The sequence below is a fragment of the Heterocephalus glaber genome, unplaced genomic scaffold (genome assembly GCF_053883595.1).
Source record: "Heterocephalus glaber isolate CG9 unplaced genomic scaffold, H.glaber_assembly_v1.0 deba00001532, whole genome shotgun sequence".
NCBI classification, from domain to species: Eukaryota; Metazoa; Chordata; class Mammalia; order Rodentia; family Bathyergidae; genus Heterocephalus; species Heterocephalus glaber.
The window spans coordinates 29,709,101-29,733,789 of NW_028258330.1; the positions used below are offsets into that span (position 1 = coordinate 29,709,101).

The window sequence follows — 24,689 nt, forward strand, 5'->3', positions numbered from 1 at the left end:
AATACCTGTTCAAATCCTTTGTTCATTTTTATTTGGGTACTGGCTTTTTATTATTGAGTTGGAGGTATTCTTTGTATAGGCTAGATAAAAATTTCTTTTTTTTTTTTGGTACTGGGGATTGAACTTAGTACCTTGTGCTTGTGAGCTAGGTGGTGGAGCCACTGAGCTAAATCTCAGGCCTTAGATACAAATTTCTTATAACTGATTTGTAAATACTTTCATTTAATTAATGGTATTATTTATAGTACACAAGTTTTAAGTTTTGGTGTAGCTCAGTTTGCTGAGTTTTTCTTTTGTCTTTCATTTGCTGAGTAGGGGCCCTTATTTTTTTTAGTACTGGGAATCGAACTCAGGACCTTGCTCTTGCAAGGCAGACACGGTGCCACTGAGCTAAATCCCCGGTCCAGTAGGGACCTTTTAAATTCATTATATTTATGATATTTCTCTGTGAAGGAGTAGCCTATTACTGATTTAAAAGCTCTCTGTTGATTTAAAAGGTCTTCAGTACGGTCCACAGAAGATTAGCCCAGAGTGAGTGTGTTGGGGTAGGTTTCTGTCTCCTGTTCTCTAGCATGTAATAGGAACTTGAAAGCAAGGTTAACTGTAAGGAGGTTGGGAGAACATTGGCTCCATAGGTGTTTTTCATTTGGATTGATTTTTCTTCAATAAAACAACAAAAGTTAAAATGTTTTCTATTTCTTTAGAGCCCTAAATATGCTAGGAAAAGTGGAGGAAAACCTCCATCTTAATTTAGCTTCACCTTTAAAGAGATGATTATATTGGAACAGGAGAAAAATGACCTTTTCTGTCTCATTCTGAGCTCCTACAACATTTATTTTAATCAGTAAAGTAATTGTCTATATGTAGGGTCTTGGGAATCCAATACCTGGATATTGGCAAGCAGTAGAAAGGCCAGGAGGAAAGGTAATGAATTGATTAGGAATCTGCCAAGTTCAGTAAACTCCCCCGGGGGGCAGTTGGGTAAATAGGTGTAGCGTAGGGACTAAAGTCTGGGCTAGTGTTTAGATCCAGAATTGCTGGTCTAGATCCAGAAGGTGATTGAGGGGGAGCACTAGGGAGGTTGTAGAGAACCAGGAGGAGGTGGGCACAGAAGCTTGGGAAGAAAAGTTCCCAAAAGCCGTGGTCAGCAGGGTCAGTTGCTGCTGGAGAATGGAAAGAAGATGTTCTTCTTATATCTGGTGGTGCTTAGCTGAGCTGTGGGACTTTGTGCAGCAGTGGGAATGGAAGGAAGAGGCTGTGGAATGAGGAGGGAGTAGGAGCAAGAAGCTGCTGCAGGGCCATTTCCTTATAATTAATTCCTTGAATGTAAGTCATTACAAGTAGCAATTTTTAAAAACTGGGTATTCAGGAGCCCAGTAGATCTTCTTTTGATGCAAAGGCTCTCTGGTATCAAATTGGGTTTGGTAGTGCATGAGTCATCTTTTGGATTCCTTTTTAAAGCATACATCATCTTTTATTCTCTCAACAACTATACATCTTCCAGCATAGTGAATGGTACATGCCTTCTGATTTCTTTCTGGTGTTGTTCTGGCAGGTCTGGACAAAGACTGTCGCCTTACTGAACCCCTTGGCGTGAGAATAGCAGAGTTTCCTTTGAATCCCATGTTTGCCAAAATGCTGCTTGAATCAGGTGGGTAGAACCTGACAGCTGGTATTGGTTTTATTTTGATTGTCAGTTGTTGTTTCCGTTTGTGGTTAGAAACAGTAGCAAAAAAATATAGAATTTACCATTTTAAAATAACTTTTTTTTTTTTTTTGGTGGTACAGCAGATTGACCCCATGGCCTAGGGAAGTGCTCTCCCTCTGAGCTACATCCTCAGACCTTTTTACTTTTTTTCAGACAAAGACTTCTGAAGTTTTCCAGGCTGGTCTCAAACTTGCAGTATTCAGCTTCCTTGAATAGTTGGAATTATAGGTGTGCACCACTGCGTCCAGCTTAACTCTTTAAGTACATAGATCTGAGACCTCAAGTACATTCACATTGATATGCAACCATCAGCGCCAGCCATCTCTCGAACTTTTTCCATTTTACCCACTAAATCTCCGTACCCACTAAATAAAAGCCTCACATTTCCTCCTCCTCTCAGCAGCTACCATTTTCTTCTCTGTTTTAGTGAATTTGATTACTCCAGCAATCTCATATAAGTAAAACTTTACAGTATTTGTCTTTTGGTGACTGCTGATTTCACTTAGCATTATGTCTTCAAGGTGCATCCATGCAGTAGCATGTATCAAAATTTCCTCCATTTTTATGGCTTGAATAATGTTGCAGTGTATGTATATGCCACTCTTTGTTTTTCTGTTGAGGAACACTTAGGTTGCTTCTGTCTTTCGGCTCTTATGAATACTGCTGCAGAGCAGTGAACTTGGGTGTGCAAATACTGTTTTGTTTTTTTTAAGAGTTAATTTTTTAATTTTTAATTTTTTACTTTTTTTGCAAATACTTCTTTGAATCCCTGCTTTCACTTCTTCTGGCTGTATACCCCAGAGTGGAATTACTAGATCGTATGACAACTCTTTGTTTAATTTCTTAAAGTATTTTTAATTGGCAAATAATTGTGTATATTTTTGGATATAATGCAATATATTTATCTATGTATACATCCTAGAAAGAGTGTCAAGCGTATCTATCACCTTACCAATTTATGATTTTTCTGTAGTGAATAAAAAAAATCTATTCTTTTAGCAGTTTTGAACTACGCATTATATTATTAACCATGGTCAGCATTCACTGCAATGGAGTGCTAGAACTTACTCTTCCAGTCTGAAATCTTGTGTTCTTTTCAGCATCTCCCCCTTCCCTGTCTTTCTTCCTCACCAGTTTCTAATGACTTGGGGCTGTTTCTGTAAGATTACTTTTTTAGATTCCACATGTAAGTAAAATCATAACAGTCTTTGCCATTCTATACTTGGTTTATTTCACTTAGTATATATCATCCTCTACTAGTTCTATTTGTATTGTCTGGTATGACAGAATTTTCTTTTTTAAAGGTTGTATGGTATTCCATTGTGTATCTATCAGATTTTTATTATCCATTCATTTACTGATGGGCATGCAAGTTGCTTCTGTATTTTATTTTATTATATTTTGTTAATTAATTAGTTTTGGTACCAGGGATTGAACTCAGGACCTTGTACTTGCCAGGCAGGTACGGTGCCACTGAGCTAAATCCCTGGCCCTGCTTCTATATTTTAGCCATTATAAATAATGCCATGATAAACAGGAGTGCAGATTTTGCTTTTACATCCCAATTTCAATTCTTTTGGATGTATACCCAGAAGTGGGACTACTGGATCATGTGGCAATTCTGTTTTTAGGTTTTTGAGTATTTACATTACTTACAGTATTTTCTAATATGGCTGTGTTGACATTAATTTTTTAAGGAATTGCCATATTATTTATCACAGTGCCTGTACTGTTTTGTATTCCTACCTATAATATACAAGGTTCTAGTTTCTCTGATACTCTTCAAATTTTTGTGAGGACTTGAATTCTAGGATAAACATATATAACCTGGAGATCTGTTTATTAGATATCAAAATCATGTAGACATCATAGATTGTTTTTTTCCCTCTTGGCAAAGGTAATATTTTTTTCTTGCTTTTGTCTGACTTTTTTATATCAGCTGGCAATTTATGAAGGTGTGTTTCAGACCTAGCATGGTGAAAGTTAGCTACAGTTGTGTTTTAGAACACCCAGATGCCGTTAGCCTTACAATGAAAAGCAGATTCTAAGCATTGGGTTGGGAGAATACATCATACATGAGCTCAGCAGGAAGCTGTGGAAAGGGGAGGCAGGCAGTGTGGTTTGCTCTGTCCAGCACCTTGGAAGACTGGTTACTGCAGATTCTGCTCCCAGGTGCTACCAGGAACAGCACATCGAGTGCTGTTGCAGTCTGCTTCTGCCTTGGCCTTCCTGGGAGAGATGAGCATTTTTGGAAGCCCACACAGAAGGGCCAAGAACAGAGAAACAGCAGGAGGAACATAACCTACACACCCCCTGTCCTCTTTTTCCTTCAACTTTACTACCGGGATTCTAGTTGTCCACCTGGAGTAGGGAGCAGGTGTGGCACTGACCTTCCCTTGGCCAGCCCAGACCCCATCTTGGCTGGCAGTGAGTGCCCTCAGTGTTGCAGCTGCAGAGTGGGATAGCAGCTTTTTTGAGTCCTTCAAGGCTAACCCACGTGTGTAGGACCTTCCATTTGGCAGAGTGAATTATTCATATAGCATAAACCTTAAAAGTTAAGCTAAAATGTGATCTTATTTTACAGTATGGTACAAGGCAAATGTCTTTTACTCCTTGTTTGTTGACATGTTGTGTGTTTGCAGTCAAACATGCCTTTTTTACTTTATAGGAAATTTTGGCTGTTCTCAGGAAATTCTAAGCATTGCAGCCATGATGCAGATCCAGAATATCTTTGTGATCCCTTCAAACCAGAAGTCTCAGGCAGTAAGTCCAGCTTACTCCCCAAGCTGTTCATGTTACTTTCTTTCACTGAGGATATTCCTTGTTAAAACTTGCCCAGAAGCTGCTGAAGACAGCTGTGCAAATGATATCGGCTCACATTTCGAGTGTTTGCTTTGTGTCTGACATGGTGCTAAGCACTTTACATACATAATTTCATTTTATCTTCACCATAAACCTTGAAGGTAGGTAATGTTATATTTTGGAGATGGAAGCCCACAGAGTTAGGCAACTCATTGATGATTGCACAACTGCAGTCAGCAGAGTGGGCTTTCAAGACCAGGGTCCCAAACCTTAACCAGTATACTGCTGACGTTCAGTTTCCCATCAGGGAACTCCAATGGTGGGCACATTAGTAACATAAGGAGTCAGTGCCTGGGCAGAGCATGCTGATTCTAAGCACCACACAGCATCATAGCGTGTTGCAGATGGGGCATCAGGAGCTGAAACAGATGCCAGGAGGGTACCTGAAGCACAGGCAGAGGTGCTGACTGAAAGAGTGAAGGTGAGAAAGACTGGAGGACATGTTTAGGGTACTGAAGAGCAATGTGAAGGGGAGGATACTGAGGGAAGTGGGCACAGGTGGGCTCAGACTCAGCTGTTTACAGAGAGTAGCAGCTTTGCATAGGGAGGGTGACCTGGGTTCTGTAGAAGGGAGACTGCCTCTCTCACAGATGTTGGGAATCTCCCAACATATAGCTGTATATCTGTAGATGACAGAGTTTTCCCGTATTTCCATTTCTCAGGTTTTTTATTTGTCCATTGACCTTTTTAACAGTCCTACTTCAGAACAGAAACACTCAAACTTTAGAAAGGAGAAAACTAAAGTTCTTTCCCCTTTGTCTAAAATGGTAGCACCTCTTTACTTTCTATGTCCATTCTCAGCTTTATGCTTCTCCTCTAGTGCTTCTTATCACCTGACGGCCTACATGTTTTACTTATCTTTGTTATCTTCCTCCCACCAGTCTTTTATTCACTGTTATATCCCGAGTGAGTGTAACAGTTCCTATCTATATTAGATACGTGGTTTAAAAAAGAAATACTGAATGAGAAGAAAGAAGGGAGGAGGGATGAAAGAAAGAAGGGAGGAAGGAAGGAAAATAGCTTGATTGATTACATGACATTTAATTCAAGGATAAAATTCTGAAGTTTGTGTACCTGCTGCTCCTTGATCCATGTGAACAGTTAGCATATTCCAGGATATTTCAGAAAGAATTCAAAGATGGGGTCTGAGAGGATTGTGCAGCTAGTAGGTAGCCTAGGAATACTGAGTGCCTACCATGTGCTGGACAACATACCTCCTGCCCTCCTTGGAGCCTGCATGGTGCTGGCGATTGGGAGGAGAGAGGTAAGAACACCAACATTGATCAAATTCCTGTGCCAGGAACTTTATAGTAAATTATCTTAATCCATTGCAACCTCACTAAGAGGTTTAATTTCCTGATTTTACAGATAATAAAGTTGAGGCCAAGAAGGGTCAAGTAACCAATCCAAGGGCTCTCAAAATATAGCACAGGCAGGGTGGTGTGAATCCACAGCTGAATGCTGTTCATTCTGCATTGTCACTCCCAGGCTCATAGGAATCAGCTTCTAAATGACAAGTTACTCTTTCCAGATCCGAATGCACCGAAAATTTGCTGTGGAGGAGGGTGATCACCTTACCATGCTCAACGTGTATGAGGCGTTTATCAAAGTAAGCACAGCTACCACTCAGAGGGACCCTCTCATACCTGCCCACTTGGTCTGATCTGGAAGTGAGGATACCAGAAGTTAGTAGACAAAGGAGTGGCAAGAGACCCCTTTATTTTCCTATTAGATTTCTTGCCAGTAGGTTGAGTGTCCTGCTGAGTTTCTGTTGCGATATTGCCAGAGGGAACACAGGAGTCATTTGTTGGTTTTTCTTGCCTGGCAATATGATTCAGTAGAGGTGAGATAAGGCCTTAGCTTCCCAGTGTCTTCCCATCTACCAGGTTTTGGACAGAAAGGTGACATTTGAATAGGAAGTTGTGTTATATTTTCTGCCAGATGAACAAGGATGAGGACACTTTGTAATCTTGAGTTGAATCTTCAAAGTTGTCCCAGCTTCCATGAGAATATGTTTGGCCATATCCACATATCCTACCCTTGTTTAGTCATAGTCAGTTTTAACCTTTCATTCATAATATTCTGGAAAACTAAGGGCAAATAATATAGCTTAAAGTTTTCACCAAAAATTGTTAAAAATAGTAAGCTAAAACCAGTGAAAATGATGAAAAAAGAAACCTTTCATGTAAAGGAAAGGGAATAATATTTTACATTTTCATTATTCACTTATATCCTTTTTCAGAAGAGAAATACCGCGGTTTTTTTTTTTTTTTTTTTTTTTGGTCCTGGGGTTCGAACTCGGGTCCTTGCGCTTACGCAGCAGGCAGTGAAACTACTGAGCTAAATCCCTGGCCCGAAATACGAAATTTTTGTTTTACCAGATACTGCAAGATGGTTCAGTTAAAAAAAATAGTTTTCAGAAAAAAAAAATATGGTGACTTAAGGATTAAATCAGTTAAAACTCATTTTTGTGAATACAACATACCGTTTCTAATCTGAAGCTTTTCCTAGCAATAGAATGTTGATGTAGATCTCCATTGCATTGTTCTGTCGTTGCCTTTTGGGAAAATCCTCTGTGAATTACATTTTTAAAAAAAAATTTAAATTACTTTCCACTCTGGCTTAGAATGTAATTTTAGAGGTATATTCCCAGAGCCAAAATTAAATCCAATGGCCATACTTAAGAATGTGGTATAAAATTAAGCACTCTTGATAAAAAAAATCATACTTTGGGGACAAATAATAATTTGTAAGTTATTTTTGCATTGGCAAGTGGGATATTGCTTGTCCAGTGATAGTTATAGACTGAAGCTTGCCAAAGGAGATTTACAAAGAAAAAGAACCACAGAGATGTGGCCCTTTCTGATCATTCATGTCTCATGTATGTGGGTGAGGTTGCAGACAGCTCTGCTTGTCCCTCAGTTCTCCTTTGCTCCTTAGTGTGGCAGCGGAGGTTGCAGAGGCATCTCATGTGAGTGTGGTTGCCAACATGTGTCTTGAGAGACAGCCCCCAAATAAGGCCATTTATAATCTGAAGATCTTGTCTCATTGAACAAGGCAGTAGGGAAAGGAAACATAATTGTCTTCATGGTATTTCCCTGGTTGTATCATTTCTATGCTCCTCTAATTCTCCCTCTGTCTGGGTTATTCTGTAGCACAATAAAAACTCCCAATGGTGTCAGGAACATTTCCTGAATTACAAGGGTCTTGTCAGAGCTTCAACCGTGAGAGAACAGTTGAAAAAGCTGCTTGTCAAATTTCAGGTACCCAAGAAGTCCAGCGAAGGTGAGAATAAACTATCTCTGTCTATGACTGCCCTTTCTTTGCTTGACTTGGTTGGGTTTTTAATGTTCTCATGTTGGGTTGGTGTGAAGCTATACAGTGTACTCTGGCCCTACACCAGGTTTCATCTGTGAATTACCTATCTGAATGAAAAGCTGAATATTAAGTTGTATATTTTTCTCTAGGAGGTTCATTTGTATTTCTCAGGGCTATCCTTAAAAAAGAACATAAAGCTTATGACAGTGCTTAAGAATCATTAATATTCACATCATTGTACCTCATGTAATTAATGTGACCATGTAATCATTGCAAGAAGAATTACTTTTAAGTGGTTGGAATTTATGGCTATTACATAAAAATTGCATTTTCTTTTTTGATGCCAGTATTATTAAAGCAAGCACATATGTGAAGCTAGCCAGTCACTAAGGATAAGGCTGCATAGGACAATATAAGATGTAGTGTCTGGCCTCTAACAGTGACAATGATGGCCATTGATTGAGCACACAATAGGTTACACTGTACTCAAGACTCTACAGATGTTCCCTTGCTTCATCTCTCACTGTGGCAGGTGTCCCTGACAGCGTCCTTATTTTATCTTTTTTATTTTTTTGAGGCAGGGTCTCACTATGTAGTTCATACTGGCCTGGAACTCACTAGGTAGCCTAGGCTGGCCTCCAACTCCTCCTGTCTCAACCTCCCGAGCACCGGGATTACAGGCATGTGCCACCACGTTTGGCCAGCATTCTTGCTTTACAGAGGAGTCAGAAAGTCCTAGGGAGGAGTTAAATTAAGTTTGGGATGATGTGGCTGGTGGTCCACTCCAGAGCCCCGTCTGTGCAGCCCAGAAGTCCACACTTTGGGGAAGTGCCCCATCTGCTCATGCATTTGGCAATCAGTTGTCTTGAATACCTACTGTGTGCCAGGTATTCAGCCACATTCTCAACCCCACTGATACTTGTTAACAACATTTCTTGAGTGCTTCTAATAGGCCAGGCAGTGTCTGAATGTTTTTATGTTAATTCATGCAGACTCACAACAAATGTGCAAAATATGTGCTGCTGTTATCTTCATTTTAGAGGTAAGACTAATGAGGCTAAGGGGCAAAGAGTAACTGTCCAGAGGTCAAACAGGAAGTGTATGGAGGAGTCAGAACTTGAACCCAGGAACTTTTATTTCAGAGCCTTGTATTGCTTTTGTGCTAAGAACAAGAACAAGAGATTAGAAAGTGACCAAGACCTGGTTTTTAACTCTTAGGGCATAGTGCAGTGAAGGGAGAGATTCATTACAGATAGATGAACTATAAGATTACTATTCCTCTTAGAATTTAAAATAGTAGACATTTCAGTAATTACACACACAGTACCAAGTGTAGCAGCAGTGCAGGAAGAGAAAACCCCATGGAGCTGGCCTTGAGGGGTCGTCCTGTCCATCACTGGCCTTGAGGGAAGTCCTGTCCATCACTGGGGGCCTGGTGGAAGTAGAAAACAGTTGAAAGGGCACGCGAGGCAAGGAGGGCTTTCAGGACAAGTGCTTGCGATAAGGAGTGTATCAGATGCTGACAAGAGAGGGAAGACTGGCAACCTCGGGACTGGATTGTGTTGATGTCATTGATAGGAGCAGGAAGCTTAGAAGGGCAGCTAATTGGAGAGGGCCCTGTCACTTGGCAGAGTGATTACAGCCTTATTTCTGTATCTGTGTATCTGAACCTGCTACTCAAGAGAAAAATAGATTAAGTTTAAATTCCTCTTAACAAGGAATTCAATGCTCAGGAGTAAGATTTTGTAAAGGAGAGTTGAGCTTTGGAGGGCCACAGCCATTGTAAAATCTAAAAAGCCTCCTCGCCTCCACCTGCAAGGACCAACTTTACTCTTGGAGGTGACACTGTCCTCGAGAAGAATGAATGTTGTACATGAAAGTTTCCTATGGGCAATAGAAAAAAAAGGACTGAATCTTGGGCCAGACGATGGTTAAAGTTGTAGATTAGAGATGTATCAGTTTTCTCTGCTTGGGAATAATAAAGAAAATCATAGAGACTAAATAAATTACGTGCGAAGTTAAAGCATCTAGAAAGCGAGTAGTGAAAGATATTTTTAGCAGTCATGAGATAAAAGTCAAAATTTTATTATAAAATGATTTTTTTAACCTATTTAGAAAAAAGCACTAATGTCCAAGTTAATAAATTAGCAAAGGATTAGAATATAAAATTTACAAAAGAAGATATACTTGTATACTAATAGTAATCAAATATCAAATAAAAGAAGGTAAGTCTTTGACAAGAAAGAATACAATGAAGCTGACATTTTAATGTATTGATGGCTTTGTAAATAATAACACCTTTAGGGAATTTGTTTGTCAACACACTATATTTCACTGAATCTAAGATACTGTCAGTATCTTAGGTATCAGTAAGAAAAAAATGCCACTGTAATTATAAGATGCTATCCTGAAATGCTATCAGTGAAAGTATAAGAAAATAAAAAAGTCTTAGAATTGAATGATATATCATAAGCCATAAAAATAATTTTGTACAGTAATTCAGAGTTTATCTTATGGACATCATAATAAATTGAGAAGCTTTTATCCATGAAATGTTTACTGTAGCAATAGAAACTCCAGTTGAAATGGAAGGTTTGCAAATATCAAAGAATTGTACGGTGTATTTTATAACCACAGAAATAATGAAGTGTAATATTCCAACTTGGGTCTTGTGCAAAGAACATCATTTCCATAAGGTGCTCTCTTAAGGAGTTCTGAAGTCTCCTCCACCCTGTGGAGTAGCTGTCTTAGATTCTGGTGCCCAGCCTTGTTCCAGTCATCTGTGGCTTGGGGAGTTGGAGGGTCCCCAAGTTAGAGCAGCAGTGTGGAAGTGGGGGCTTCCCCAGATGGCCTGGGGCAGGCATCCAGCATGGGGCAGTGCAGCAGTGGGCTGGTTCAGCAGATGGTTTTGAGGTGGTTTGAAGCGCCAGGCTCCTGTGAGTCTCAGCACAGGCCATACTGTGTAGGGCATGGGGCACACCAAGGTTTCATCTGTCACTGTTTTCTGCCTTGTGCAGGTGATCCAGATCCAGTCCTGAGGTGCATTGTTTCTGGATTCTTTGCAAATGCAGCAAGGTTTCATTCTACTGGAGCTTATAGGTAACACAATGCTTTATGCAGTTATTTGTTAAAAGAGAAATCTTTAAAATGACCCAAACCCCACAGAAAGCTGATGTGCAGAGATAGTAGAGAAATCAATTATTTTAAATTCGTATCATGCCTCCTTCCAAAACTGAGTTGACATTGGATATATAGCTTTAAGCACATTATCTTAACTCTCTGGAAGTAGTTCTTAAATACTACTTAAGTAGTGGCCCATCCACATATTGTCATGGTTGTTCTAGAAGGATGAGAGTTACCTGTCTGGAGGCTGGTAATATCTCATTTCTAATAATGGAATAATTTCAGTAGAGGAAACCATTAATGACAATGTTTCCCAGAGAAGTTACTTTTACTGTTGGGTAGTTTGTTATGTCTTTAGAGGGCTGCAGGACTTAGGTCACTGGTATGTTACGGCTGCAGTGATGTCTTCGGAGCTTGGCAAATGTTTCTTCATATGGTGACTGTGCCTCCTGATGCAGGCTGCCGCCTGTTTCTTTCAGCTCCATTTTTTAGATGTAGAAAATCACTGCTCATTGATGCCTGTAATACCTTTTCTGTATTCAAATACAGTAAGAACCCTTCTTTTCTCCAAAGCTATATCATTCTTGTTCCTTGAATTGTTCCTTTTCATTTATCTCTTCTGTCCTGTGGCTCATTGGATTCTCATCACTTCACTGTGGCCTGTTTAAGGTTTGGAGCTCATCTTTAGTAAGGGACCAATCAAAAGGTTTTCTCCTCAGCTCTCTTCAGATATCCTCAATATATTGTTTTACCATTAGTTTTTTTGGGTTTTTTTCCCCTCTCTCTCTCAGAAAATATTGGAGTCCTGTTATCTTAGGCAACCAAGAGATTTGTTTCCAAGACACTGGGCTTCTGTTTAAGGGTCCAGAGTTCAATGAGGATTTTTCAGATTTGGCAGCCAGATCTGCTTCATCCAGTATCCTGGTAGCAGACAGTTTGCACTTTATAGCGCTGCACATTTCTGTCTAATTGATCTAGTTGTCTCTCCAGCCAAGTGGTCTCATGTATCACTGTGATGATTCTGTTGCCTATCACTAGGCCCCCCGCCCATACTGAACTGTATGTGTTTCAGGCACCCTTCCAGATGGGAGGTGAGGCCTGAGCTCTTCCACAGTTCTTGCCCCTCATTTATCACGTGAATTGCCATCTTCCCCTGAAAGGTGCTGATTAACTATTTCTCTTTTTGTTTGTTTTTCTTTTTGATTAACCATTTCAGTGGGCCTTCTAGCAATTCTTTCACCAGTGTCCTTAACAGAAATAGAGATTACACAAGAGACTCCAGGCCATTCGTTGCTTTGAGACAAAGTTCACTGTCACCTCACCACCTTCAGGTGGGACAGCCAAAGCCCCTGGATGCTGTCTTTGTTATGTGCTTGTGATGAGTTTTGTCCTGGGCCTTGAAGCATTTCTTCTGATGAGCAGATCTCTCGTGCCCACAGACATACTTCATAACTGCTTTGGGCAGCAGCGTCCTAGTCTGTTAGTGTTCTCTTGTGATCTGATCTTTTTGGTAATTATATGCTCAGTAAACAGTTTTTGAATTAAATTGAAACAAGTCTTAGATGGAATTGAAAATAAGTGTTTCAGAGAAACTCACAGGCCATTACTAAGCTTGCTCATTCAACTATTCTTACCTTCTTTATAGTCTTTAACCTTAGTATTTAACTTCAGGTAATTATAAAGCTTGTAGACGAAATCACATGTTTTGCTTCTGTCCCGAAGAAAATTGTTTTGGAAGAGAACTTGCAGAAGATAAACATAAACAAGGATAGAGCAGTATATCCCTAAATATTTTTTCTGAGTGTCCACATGTTGCTTTCTTTTCTTCCTTTCTTATGATTTATTCTTTTTTTTTCCCCTCATGATTTATTCTTGCCATCTGGGGTAGCAGCCAGGGAGACTCAAGTAGGGCACAGGGAAGATGGAGAGAATTATTTTGTTCAGGTGAAATTAAGTCTGCATGCAGTTTTGGATAAAATTTTTAAAAAATCTGTGGAAAAGTTTTGCTGTAGGTACTTAAAACGTGCTTCAGACAAACTTCTGTCTCCTAAGGACCATCCGCGACGATCATGAGCTGCACATCCACCCGGCATCAGTCCTGTACACAGAGAAGCCGCCTCGCTGGTAAGCCTTGCCTGCTGCTGGGCCTGGGGGCCTGCCTTGGGAGCGAAGCCTAGTTCTTCTTCATCTCTGGGTTTCTAGGGTCTGGCCCATGCCCTGGGTTATAGGTGCTCTGTACATGTTTGTTGGCTTTGTTATTATGCTGAGTCTTCTCCATCAAAGATTCCTCTTAAGGAAATAGTGATATGTATCTCCTCACTCATCCTCTGAACAAATCTTCACTTTTACCCATTGACTGTATGCACTAATCTCTGCATAGCACAGCTATGCAGAGATGACTTGGGGTCCAGCCCACAGTCCTGGGATAGACAGACCTAGGCAGATTCCTGTACTATAGCGGGGCTCTGCTGTGGTTGGTACTTCAGGTGCCACAGAAGTCAGGGCTGGCTTCATGGAGAAGGTAACATTTTCCCTGGACCTACAGATGAGAGTTTTTCAGGCGAAAGAGACCTGATGGGCATTTGGACTGAGGAAGTAGGATGGACAAAGCTGTGACAACATGAAGGAGCCTCATGTCTTTGGGGTCTGGGGAATCATGGTATGGCTGTCAAAGGCTACCCAAAGGGCAGCCCCTGCCAATATGCAAAACTGGCTGGGAAGGAAGAGATAAGTGCAGAAATTGGGAGAAGACATTTAGACATTTCCAAAGTGTTTTGACAGGTTGAGTTTATGTCTGCTTAATTTAATGTTAGTACAGGAATTTTATTTTGCGCCTTTTTAAATTTAATTTTTCTAAATCATTTATATTTTATAAAAAATATTGATTGACAATGGAATAGAAATGTTAAAGACAACAACAGCTGGTCCTTTACCAGTTAGAAGATGGAGGGAGAGCCCTTCTGAAGAGAAACATGTCTACAGACAGGGAGGGAAGATAAAATTAGAGGGCAGACAGATCTGTTGTCAGATAATTTGTACCCTAGACCAGTGGTTTTCCAAGTGTGGTCTCCAGACCAGCATCAGCATCACCTGAAAACTTGCTGGAAGTGCAGAGTCAGTACTGGGTTTGAAAATGTTACCGCATGGCCATTAGTGTGTGGGATAAGTTGAAGCGGGGAGTGAAACATAAGTTCTCCTTTTCTAAGGGTTTGCTGTCTTTGGGGTGATTACATTTGAAAAGGCTTTTTATTTTCCTCTTCTGTTCCCAAGGAGGTCTGAAGGGCAAATGGGAGGAGGGTGGAAGTACAGTACAGGCAGCTGGGAACAGAACCATGCCGCTCAGGTGGCTGAGAATCAACCCTCCCCTCATGTCTGTGCAGAGGGTTGCTCCTCCTTCCCTCATCAGCTGAGATTCATCCACTGGTGTTTGAGGGGTAACCAAAGTGTGGCTCTGGGGTTTTCGTGGTTCTGAGGGGCATCCTGAATTGATATTTAAGATGGCTCAGAAACAACTCTCTGTTAATATGTGCTTCTGAATTCTGGGGACTTGAAATTATATGCTTGGCTTTTTGGTTGTGTATTACCTCAGCCTCTCCCTCCCGCCCTTAAATAAAGGTATAATTTATATACAGTCAAAGATCAGTTTTGACAAATGTATACACCCGTGTAGCTTGCATTTCAAATAAGATAAAAAATATTTTCGTCACTCTGAGAAGTTCCTTTATGTCTTATAGTCATTTCCCAGCCCTTTTCAGAATCAGGCAAGCCTTTGCCTCCATTTCAATATTTTCCAGTGAAGTCCTTAAGTTCTGCTCTAATTGCAAACTAAGAATCTAGAAACGTTCTTCATGTTTAATGGAGTGCCCTAGAAATCATGTGGGATTTGGCATCTCATTTGTAAAATGGACGCACCGACTCACACTCAGGTCTTGGTGCTAAGTGAGCAGCATACGTGCATGTGCCCAGCACAGGGCCTGGCATGTGTCTGTGTGCCTGCTAAAGGTTAAGGGAAGAGACTCATCATCTCTAGCTGTGTTCCCGACCATCCTAAGACATGCTTTTTTCTTGTTTTAGGGTCATCTACAATGAAGTTATACAGACCTCTAAGTATTACATGAGAGATGTGACTGCCATCGAATCTGCTTGGCTGTTGGAGCTAGCTCCACACTTTTATCAACAAGGAACGGTAGGAATGAACTGCTTCCCAAAATGCCAGCTAGCAGCTGCTTCCTCTTGTTAAAATACATTTCCCCAATTTAATGGCTGAAATTTGTCCTTCCCCTCCCCCACTTACCATATCCCCAAACATTCTGGGTGAAAGGATTTGATCATTTGCTTCATAGGGAAGTACAACTAAAAGTAAGTTCCTCCAACTCCATAAGGAAGAGAAAAGAAAAAAACAGTAACAGAATCTCCAGCTCTTGTCATTTTTGCTCCTCTTAAGCTGTTCCTAAAGGATTGCTTCACCCTTGGGACCTGCATTTGGAGTGGCACAGGTATTCTCTAACAAGGACCACCTCCCAGAGCCTGGAAGCAGGCATGCAAGATTAGACAAAGTCATTGATGGGTGACGTCAAGCCAGTGTGCAAGCTCCCATGGAAGGCCATGTGCAGGACGAGCAGGGTAGGGAGCATTAGAGAGCACATTTATAGTTTTGTTTTATCCTTTACTTTTGCAACAAATGGTCCATTCATTGCCTCAGAAAAGGCTAAACATGCTTCTAACGAGATTTTTTTTTTTTTTATCCTTTTATTGGTACATTTTAGGTGTACAATATAATGACATTTATCATTGGAGATATGCACCTTTACATACTCTCTTGGTTCTTATTTTTCCCCCTTCCCCTGCCCTCCCTTCAACCCCTCTAACAAGATTTTTAACTGAAGAATAGTTAGGTGTATTTAGTAGACTGGCAAATTAGTCACAAACTTTCTGGCAAAATACAGTCTGTAGAGTCAGTCTTTTTGGTCTGCACTGTTTGTTTTGTTTTTATTTTTATTTTTATTTTTTGAGACAAGGTATCACTATGTTGTTCAGGCTGGTCTTGAACTCGCTACAAAGCCCATGCTGGCCTCAGACTTGCTGTAATTCTCCTGCTTCAGCTTCCTGAGTGCTGGGATTACAGGTGTGCAGAATCAAACCCAACTGACACCGTTTTTAATTGTTTAGGGTAGTTATTTGGAGTAATTATTAATATGGTCAGATTTAAGTGTACTACCTTACTATTTGCTCTTATTTCTTTTCTTTTTGGTACCGGGGATCAAACTCGGGTCCTTGCACTTGCACAGCAGGCGGTGAAACCACTGAGCTAAATCCCCAGCATTTGTTCTTATTTCTCTAACGTAGTCTGTTTTTTTTGGTACTGGGGATTGAACTCAGAACCTTGCACTTTCGAGGCAGGAGGCAGAACCACTGAGCTAAGTCCCCGCCCTCTAATGTAGTCTTTTTTTTGTTTGTTTGTTTTTTTGATTAAGTTTATTGGTACATTTTAGGTATACAGTACAGTTACATTCATCATTGGGATCTTGTACCTTTATATGATGTATCTTGGTTATTTTTTCTCCATTCCTGCCCTCCCTTCACTCCCTCTACCCTTCCTTATTTACAAAGACTTTGTTTCTATTTTTTCCTTTTCCCATGTTTTTTTCTTTTCCCTTCTTTCCTATCCCCTCCCCCTCCCACTTCCCCTACTCCTTTAGACCTTTTCTTCCTTTTTCAATTATTAATTATACATTTTGATCCTTATTTACACTTTTAGGTTTTCACACCAGAGAAACTATTTGGTATTTACACATGTGTCCTATTTATTTCATTTAAGAGTATGGCCTCAGTGTCCATCCACTTAGCTATAAATGTCTCTAGTTTCCCGTTCTTTATGGCTGAGTAGTACTCCATTTTATTAAAAAACCATATCTTCTTTATCCAGTCTCCAGTTGATGGGCACTTCAGCTGTTTCCAAGCTTTAGCTATTACAAACTGCCGCTATAAACATAAGTGTGCATATATCGCTGTGGTATGATTCTTTTAATTCTTTTGGGAAGATACTCAGCAGGGGAATAGCTGTGTCAAATGGGACCTCTAATCCTAGTTTTTTTTTTTTTTGGGTACCAGGAATCGAACTCGGGTTCTTCCGCTTTCGAGGCAGGCGGCAGAACCACTGAGCTAAATCCTCAGCCCTAATCCTAGTTTTTTGAGGTTTCTCCAGATTGATTTCCACGGTGGTTGCACCAGTGTGCACTCCCACCAACAATGGAGAAGGGTTCCTTTCTCCCCACAACCCCTGCCAGCATTTGTTATTGGTTGATTTCTTGATAGCAGCCATTCTTTCTGGGGTGATGTGGAATCTCAGTGTTGTTTTCATCTACATTTCTTGAATGGCCAGTGATGTTGAACATTTTTTCATATGTTTATTTGCTGCTGTTACTTCTTTGTCTGACAAATGTCTGTTCATTTCAGATGCCCATTTTTTGATTGGGTCTTTATATTTGAGGGGTCTGATTTTTTTTTCAGTTCTTTATATATTTTAGATAGTAGACCTTTGTCTGAGGAACAGCTGGTAAAAATTTTTTCGCACATTGTAGGTTGACTCTTAGCTCTGTTGGTTTCTCTTGCAGTGCAGAAGCTTTTTAATAAGATGAGATCCCAGTTGTTAATTCTTTGTGCTAGTTCCCATGCTACTGAGGATTTGTTCAAAGACCTATGCCAAGGTCTTTGAGAGTTCTACCTAACTTATCTTCCAGCAGGTTTAGTGTTTCTGTTTTAATATTTAGCTCTTTAATCCACTTCGATCTTAGTTTAGTTCACGGTGATAGGTATGGGTCTAGTTTTAATCTTTGGCAGGTTGAAATCCAGTTTTTCCAACACCATTTAGTGAACACAGGCTGTCATTTCTCCAGTGAGGGTGGTTGGCTCCTTTGTCAAAGATGAGGTGGCTGAGTATGTCTGGAGTTGTTTCTGCATCTTGTAGTCTATTCCACTGATCCTCAGGTCCCTCTAATGTAGTCTTCGGGTAATTTTTTTTTTTTTTCGTTTTTTTGCTGCCTACTTCAAATTAATCATATTTTTAGTATTCTTATTTCTTCTAATGGCCTTTTATGTGTCTTGGTGCTGTGTGTGTTTGCTCTGGGGGTTATGACATGCATCCTTAACTTACCATAATTGACCTTGAATTAATATTACACTATTTAGCTTTTAAGAAACCTACAGTAGTATACTTCATTTTCCCCATCTCATTCTTTATGGTCTTGTTGTCTTATATTTTATTTCTTTATATGTTTAAACCTCACAATACATTGTTATTGTCTTTGTTTTAAACAATTAGTTATCTTTTTAAAAGATTAAGAAGCAAGAAATACATGTCTGTCATTTCTGTTGTTTTGCATGCTTTGTGTAGATCCAGGCTTCTACCTGTGTCTTTTCCCTGTAGCCTGAAGAACTTCCTTCAGTGTATCTATTAGTACACACCTGCTGGTTAAATATTCTCTCAGCATTCATTTCTTTGAAAATGTCTCCTTCATTTTCATTTTTGAAAGATATTTTTGTTCTGTAGAGTTCTAGCTTGAAAGTGTTTTTGTTTGTTTTTTTTCATTTTAGCATTTAAAATTTATTCCATTGCCATCTGGTTTGAAGTGTTTGTGAGAAGCCAGCTGCCATTTTCATGGTCATTCCTCTGTATGTAATGTGTTCCCCCTGCTGCTGTGGCTGCTTTTAAAGTTTTTTCCCTTTATCTTTGATTTTCAGCCATATGACGTATGAGGTGCTTTGCTTTGTGTTTATCTAGCTTGGAGTTCACAGAGTTTATTTGGATCATTGAGCTGATGTTTAAAATCATATATGAGACAGTTACTCCTTAAGATATTTTTTGTGCTGCATTACTCTTTACCAGCTCCCCTGGAATTCCATTTATATACGAATTACAATACTTGCTCTTGAGTCTTGTCTTGGCTCTGATCTTTTTTTCCCTGTGCTTCAGTTAGGGTAGTTTCTCTTGTTCTATCTTCAGGTTTGCTGATGAGTTTTGCAGTTTCTAATCTGCTGTTGAGTCCTTTTAAGAAAATTTCATTTTATATATTGTATTTTTCCATTCTCTCACTTTCATTTTGTTTTTCAGTTTTTTAAAAAATTTCTGTTTAAATCTTTCATGTGTTCACTCATTGTATCCATCTTTTCTTTAAATCTTTCTTTCTTCTTTCTTTCTTTTTTTTTTTTTTTTGGTACTAGGTATCAAACTCTGGACCTTCCGAGGCAGGAGGTGGAACCACTGAGCTAAATCCCCTGCCCTTTTTCTTTAAATCTTTGAACACATTTATAATAACTGTTCTAAAAGTCTTGTCTACTCTTTCATCTCTTATCATTTCTGATATACACTATTTTGTCTTTTGGCTATTTTTCTCCTAATAATGTGTCACATTTTGCCGCTTCTCTTGTGTAGTAATTTTTTGTTGTGTGCTAGATACTGTAGATGCTATATGTTATGGAGTCTGGATTTGTTTTCTTTGTGTAGAATGCTGAGGGTTTTTTCTGGACATCAGTTTATTTACTAGCACCTCAGTTTGGTTCTGCTGAGACATGATTGTAGTCCTTAATAGGGGAGGTCTTAGCTATGTCTGATACAGCTCTTTTGATGTCTCAGTCAAATGCCTAGGATACTGAGCCAAGGTCTCAGTACTCAAACTGGTCAAAGTTCCATCTTCTCCATAACTGCACAAACCTACAGAATCTCCATTTTGGCTTATAGTTTCTTGGTAATGATCTCTGCCATTCTCATTAAATTCTTGGCCTGCACATGTGCAGCTTGGAATTCAGCCAAAGGCTTCAGGATACCCCTGTGTAGACTTGGAGCGCCTCCTTTGTGATGCTCTATTCTGCAAATTCCAGCTGTCACAGCAGCCCTGGACTCATCTCTGTTCCCTCTGGTCTTCTCTTTTTAGAGTTTATTTCCCAGGGGTTGGAGACCTACATAGAGATCCCAAATTAATGTGAAGCTCACGTTTGTTTCCTTTTTTGAGGATTATAGCCCTTGCTGAGGGTGTAGCTCAGTGGTAGAGCATGTGCTTAGCATATATGAAGCCCTAGGTTCAAACCTCAGCGTGCGGGCGCACACACACAGAGCATTAGAAATTAGAGCCCTGTGCTGTTTATTTTCCAATGCTTGAAAAAAGTTACATCAGACATTTTGTGCAGGTTTACTGTTATGTATAGCATAAGGGAAATTCTGAGACCTGATACTCTTTATCAGGGCTGGAACTGGACCGCACAGTGTTTCAAACCAAAATTTGAATTGATTGCTGCATTTAAAAATTTGGAGATTTAAGCCAGTGTTGGTAGCATGTGCCTGTGTGTAGTCTCAGCTCCTTGGGTGGCTGAGGTAGGTAGGGCTCACTTGAGCCCAGGAGTTGGATATCAGCCTGGGCAATGTAGGAAGGAGGTTTAATTTTTTTTTCAATTGAAGACGAATGTCTGGCTTTTCTTGAAATAAATGTTAAATCTAGCCACACAAAGCCCAAGTTGCCGCTTGGTGACAGTCAGCAAGGGCCAAGGAATGGCTGCTGCTTTCCATGTGCCACAGACCTGGTTCACTTGTTTATTCACTTGCTCAGCTCTTGGAGACCTTTGAGTTTGTGACCCTGTAAATGGAAGGGTCTTCTCATCCCTCTTCCTCTGTAATGTCAAGGAGAATTGCCCTTTTTAAGTCTTCTTATAATACTGAATTCTTATCCAGTCAAACAGAAGGCAATTCAAATGTGTATAGTTTTTTTTGTTTTTTTATGGTACGGAGGATTGAATCCAGAGCCTGATGCCAGCTAGGCAAGTGCTCCTCCACTAAGTAGTATCTCCCACCTTTTTTTCCTTTTAATTTTTATTTTTGACATAAAACCCCCCTGCTAAAATGCCTAGGCTGGCCTTGAACACTTGATCCTCCTGCTTCAGCCTCCCAAGTAGCTGGGATTACAGGTGTGTGACACTGAACCCAGCCCTTTATAGTTCTCCATACATCCCAATATAGATATTTCTGCTTGAAACCAGATCTGAAGAAATGGATGAAAATGGAGAGTACGTTGCCTGTACTCTATTGGGTTGATAAGAGTAAACCTACAGTAGAAGAAAATATTTTCCTTCAAAACCTCTCAAGTGGAAAACAGCAGACTTCAGGAATGCAAGAGAAGTGATTAGAAATGTAAACCAGAAGTGGAGAGAAGGGTACACTTGTAAATGTGCCTGTTAGGTAATAGGGTGCTAGCAATTAGAGAGGGATAAGCCTGGAAGTGTCTTGGATTCATTTAGGCTCTTGGAGAACAGAATTAGCCTACAATCTGAGTCATTTTCCCTTCTCAGCTCAAAATTACAGTTCCTTTAGCTTAAACGCACAAAGTTAAAGAGCAAATAGCTTCAAAAGTTTGAAGGAAATGACAAGCTCAACTTTTTGGATTTGTCTCTTCTTTCTAAATGCCTGGTTTCACCCCATCACTTCCACTGCAATCTGAGTATTTTTAGAGAGGCTGAGACTTTTAGAAACCAAGAACCTCATTGTACAGTGAGGCCCCCACCTTGGAAACTTCGTCCTTTCTTAACTAAATAATTCAAAAACACTTCTACTATTAATTTGTCCAAAGCAGATTGATTTTCCTAGGCCCTCTTGGGTCTCCAGGGGCTGCCCATGTATGGTAAGTATTCTTTGTTAAACATAATTCAGTGCCTTGAAATCATGCACCGCCCACAGATCAGCTGTGCTCTGTTCCTGGCACCGTGGTCACTTTCTGTCTCTTGTCTTTCAGTGTTGCTCTCACTCTGTAGAGGCCCGAAATGGTTCAGAGTCTGCTTTGTTTATAACCAACATTCCTTCCAGAAATGAGGACCAAAAATGGCCCCACGGGCAGGATGTTGTCATCACCCATTCCCAACCTAAGGCTATGGATGTCTAATATTAGTTGTAGGGTCCTATCAGGTGAAGTACCAAAAGGAGAGAATTTGCAGAGATTCCTGTTGAGAGATTTGTCTTCTAATTGTTAAACTTTTTTCTGATTCTCAAAGGTACCATTGTTATCTAGGGCAAACAGTTCTAGCCTGGCCGTCCTTCCTCAGGTGTGAGTAGAGAGAAAGTCTGACTTCTGGCTGCTGTCTCAGATGAGGGTCCTGTTGCTGACTCATCGCTCAGATTCCAGTGGCCGTGTGCTATGTCTTCTTTTGGGGGCCTGTAGTTCTCTGTGTGATGGGGCCAGGGCTTGCTGTTGGGTGGCCGTATTGGGTATGCTGGGAAATGGGGTTTGAGACTTAGCAGTTGCAGGAGGGAGAATGATTGGCAGGGTATCAGATATTCCTCAGTTGGTTAGCGGAGGCCCACCTTATTAAGGTGGTGCACATATCCCACCTTAAATGCATATTTTAAGATTTCTAGCACTCTGGTTTTACCTTAAAATGTATTTTTATCCCTTATTCTTGACTGATACCTCTGATGATAATCTTAGTAAACTTCATGTGTTATTTGTATTTACAGTGACATTTCTGGGAAAAGGGTCACTAGGAAGTATCCTTTTTCTGTCTGTCTTCCTAGCTAGTGTGTCCCCTTAGCAGACAGGGCTGTAGCTTTAGCTCTGTTCTTGAGTGTAGCACCTGCCGTGTTGAGACACTTGGCAAATCATCTAATTCCCTGGTTCCTAAGGAGAGGGTGCTTTTCTTTGACTGTTGTTGGGAACTTATTGAAACACTGAAGTCATCCCTCCCCAAGGACAGCCCTTTGAGCATAGGGGTTCAGCAGCAGTCTGCCTGTGGGCTGGGGTCCAGGGAGTTGTCTCAAAGGCAAACCTTTCATTGGCAGCTGGCACGGGGCCCTGTGTAGCCAGGTTCCGTGTGGTAGGTTGTCCTGGGGCTGCTTACAGCCTTCCTAAGACCTGTGTGCTGTACTGGTCACATGGGCTTTTCCCCTGGGAGAGTTTTCTGAGGATATAGCATTTCTAGACAGGGCCTGGATCAAATGAATGACTTGATTTGATCACTGCTGTGGGAATTATGCTGGAGTTTGATTTCTTTGTCCATTCAACTACGGTGTTTTCTCTTTTTTTCTAGCACCTGTTCCTGAAAGCCAAGAGGGCCAAGGTCCAGGACCAGTGAGCAAGTGCAGGTGTGGCTGCTGGGGCTGCTTGGTGTCCCCTGCTCCATGCTGCCCTGGCTGAGCTGGCACAGCTCATGTGGAACCTGCAGAAGCCCTGGAATGGGTGCAGCCTGCTTGTTGGCCCCTTTCTTCCTGCTCTCCTCAGCATTTGCAGTCCTTGCTGGGATCCCAGAGGAGCCTGCATGGACAGGCATCCTGCACTGCACCCAAGCAGAGTGGGAGTGGGCTGGGCTGTGCTCTTGGCTCACTAACCCAGCATGACACAACAGGTGCACGGGCCTGCCCACCTCCAGGAAGGAGGAGGAAAGTCAGCCTCTCTGAGAGCCAACTTGCGGATGCACAGTGCGGGTGGAGACAGGGTGTCCTGGGCTGGCTTTGCTTTCCCTGCTGCAGCTATGGCTGTGTTGTCCAGTGCCAGGCATGCACAGTGTGTATCTTTGAAGGCAGGAGGCCTTGGAAACACTGGAGATTTCCGCCAAGATCATGAAGGATGATGTCTATCGGGCACAAGGGCTCCCAAACCAAGCAGCTTCTGTGTCCTCTGCCCGCATCCCTGCCTATCTGCAGCCAGTAGACTTTCGAAGGACTGGTGGCCCACGGGAAGGATTGCACACTTTCCTGGTTCACCAAGGATCTGTCCTTCCCCAGTGGACTTAGCATTCTCTCCAAGTACAATGCAGTGTTCTGGTGCCACTAGCTGAGCACTGGTGAAAAGCTCTTCCACTCTGACCCCATGGGGGGTGCCTTCTTAGCAGGAATTCACTCCAGTTTAGATGCTCTAAACTTCTGTAGCTCAGGAACATAACTCAGTTATATAGTATTTGTCTTTTGTTTGTCAGCCTGCATTCTTGCAAGAACACACAGGGCAGCCCTTCCAGCAGGCACTGATTTGCCCCAGGGCTGCTTTGCTGCTGTGATGATTGCATTTCAGCACATGATGAGGCAGATTCTTCCCCTCACTCTTTCAGTGACATTTATTTTAAATACACGTAGCTTGAAAATTTATTTTTGTACTCATTTTAGTTTGGATGTGCCACTTTTGGCACCAAACCTGTATGTCATTTTTATTTTCATTTTATAAACATGTAAATAGTAGTGATAACTTGTTAATAATAGTAAACCTTTATACCTAAGATAAATGTATTCCCTCCCATCCATGGATCTCATTGTCTGTTTGTTTTCCGGTACTAGGACTCAAACTCAGAACCTTGCACTTACCAGGCATGTGCTTTGCTGCTGAGCTACCTTCCTGGCCCTCATTGTCTATATTTTAATTGTTAAAATTAACATTTGTTCAAAATGAGGACCTGACATTAGCCAAGAAAACTGAAGTTGTGGCATATAACAGCTTTCAGCGTCACATGGTCACAAGAAACCCCTAAAGCACAATTATGTGTCCAAATGCCCTCCAGACCTTATTAAAACAAACGATGGCACATTATGTAAAGGAAAACCAAAAAAGGTGCTAATTTTTGCCAGTTCCCATTTGGATCATTCTGTAGTAGGCTCAGAAACATGTTATTTTTAAGGTTACATTGCAATGGGAAAGGGGACAGTTACAGGATCCAT

General features: G+C 40.9%; 1 protein-coding gene across 4 annotated transcripts in view; it reads left to right on the top strand.

Annotated features, from left to right (window-relative positions):
* The window catches only part of Dhx35 (DEAH-box helicase 35), an 85,324-nt gene extending 61,049 nt beyond the window's left edge, over nucleotides 1–24,275 (top strand). For 2 of the 4 annotated variants that reach the window (XM_087188987.1, XM_087188990.1), the window contains exons 15-22: nucleotides 1,556–1,651; nucleotides 4,377–4,471; nucleotides 6,102–6,179; nucleotides 7,726–7,855; nucleotides 10,906–10,987; nucleotides 13,064–13,135; nucleotides 15,086–15,197; nucleotides 23,075–24,275. In XM_087188987.1, the coding sequence (XP_087045113.1) occupies nucleotides 1,556–1,651; nucleotides 4,377–4,471; nucleotides 6,102–6,179; nucleotides 7,726–7,855; nucleotides 10,906–10,987; nucleotides 13,064–13,135; nucleotides 15,086–15,197; nucleotides 23,075–23,119 (710 nt within the window). In that variant the 3' untranslated portion in view covers nucleotides 23,120–24,275. The remainder of the gene's footprint in view (nucleotides 1–1,555; nucleotides 1,652–4,376; nucleotides 4,472–6,101; nucleotides 6,180–7,725; nucleotides 7,856–10,905; nucleotides 10,988–13,063; nucleotides 13,136–15,085; nucleotides 15,198–23,074) is intronic. The other 2 variants (XM_087188988.1, XM_087188989.1) reach the window with 2 other exon arrangements.
* The last annotated feature ends 414 nt before the right edge of the window (nucleotides 24,276–24,689 follow it).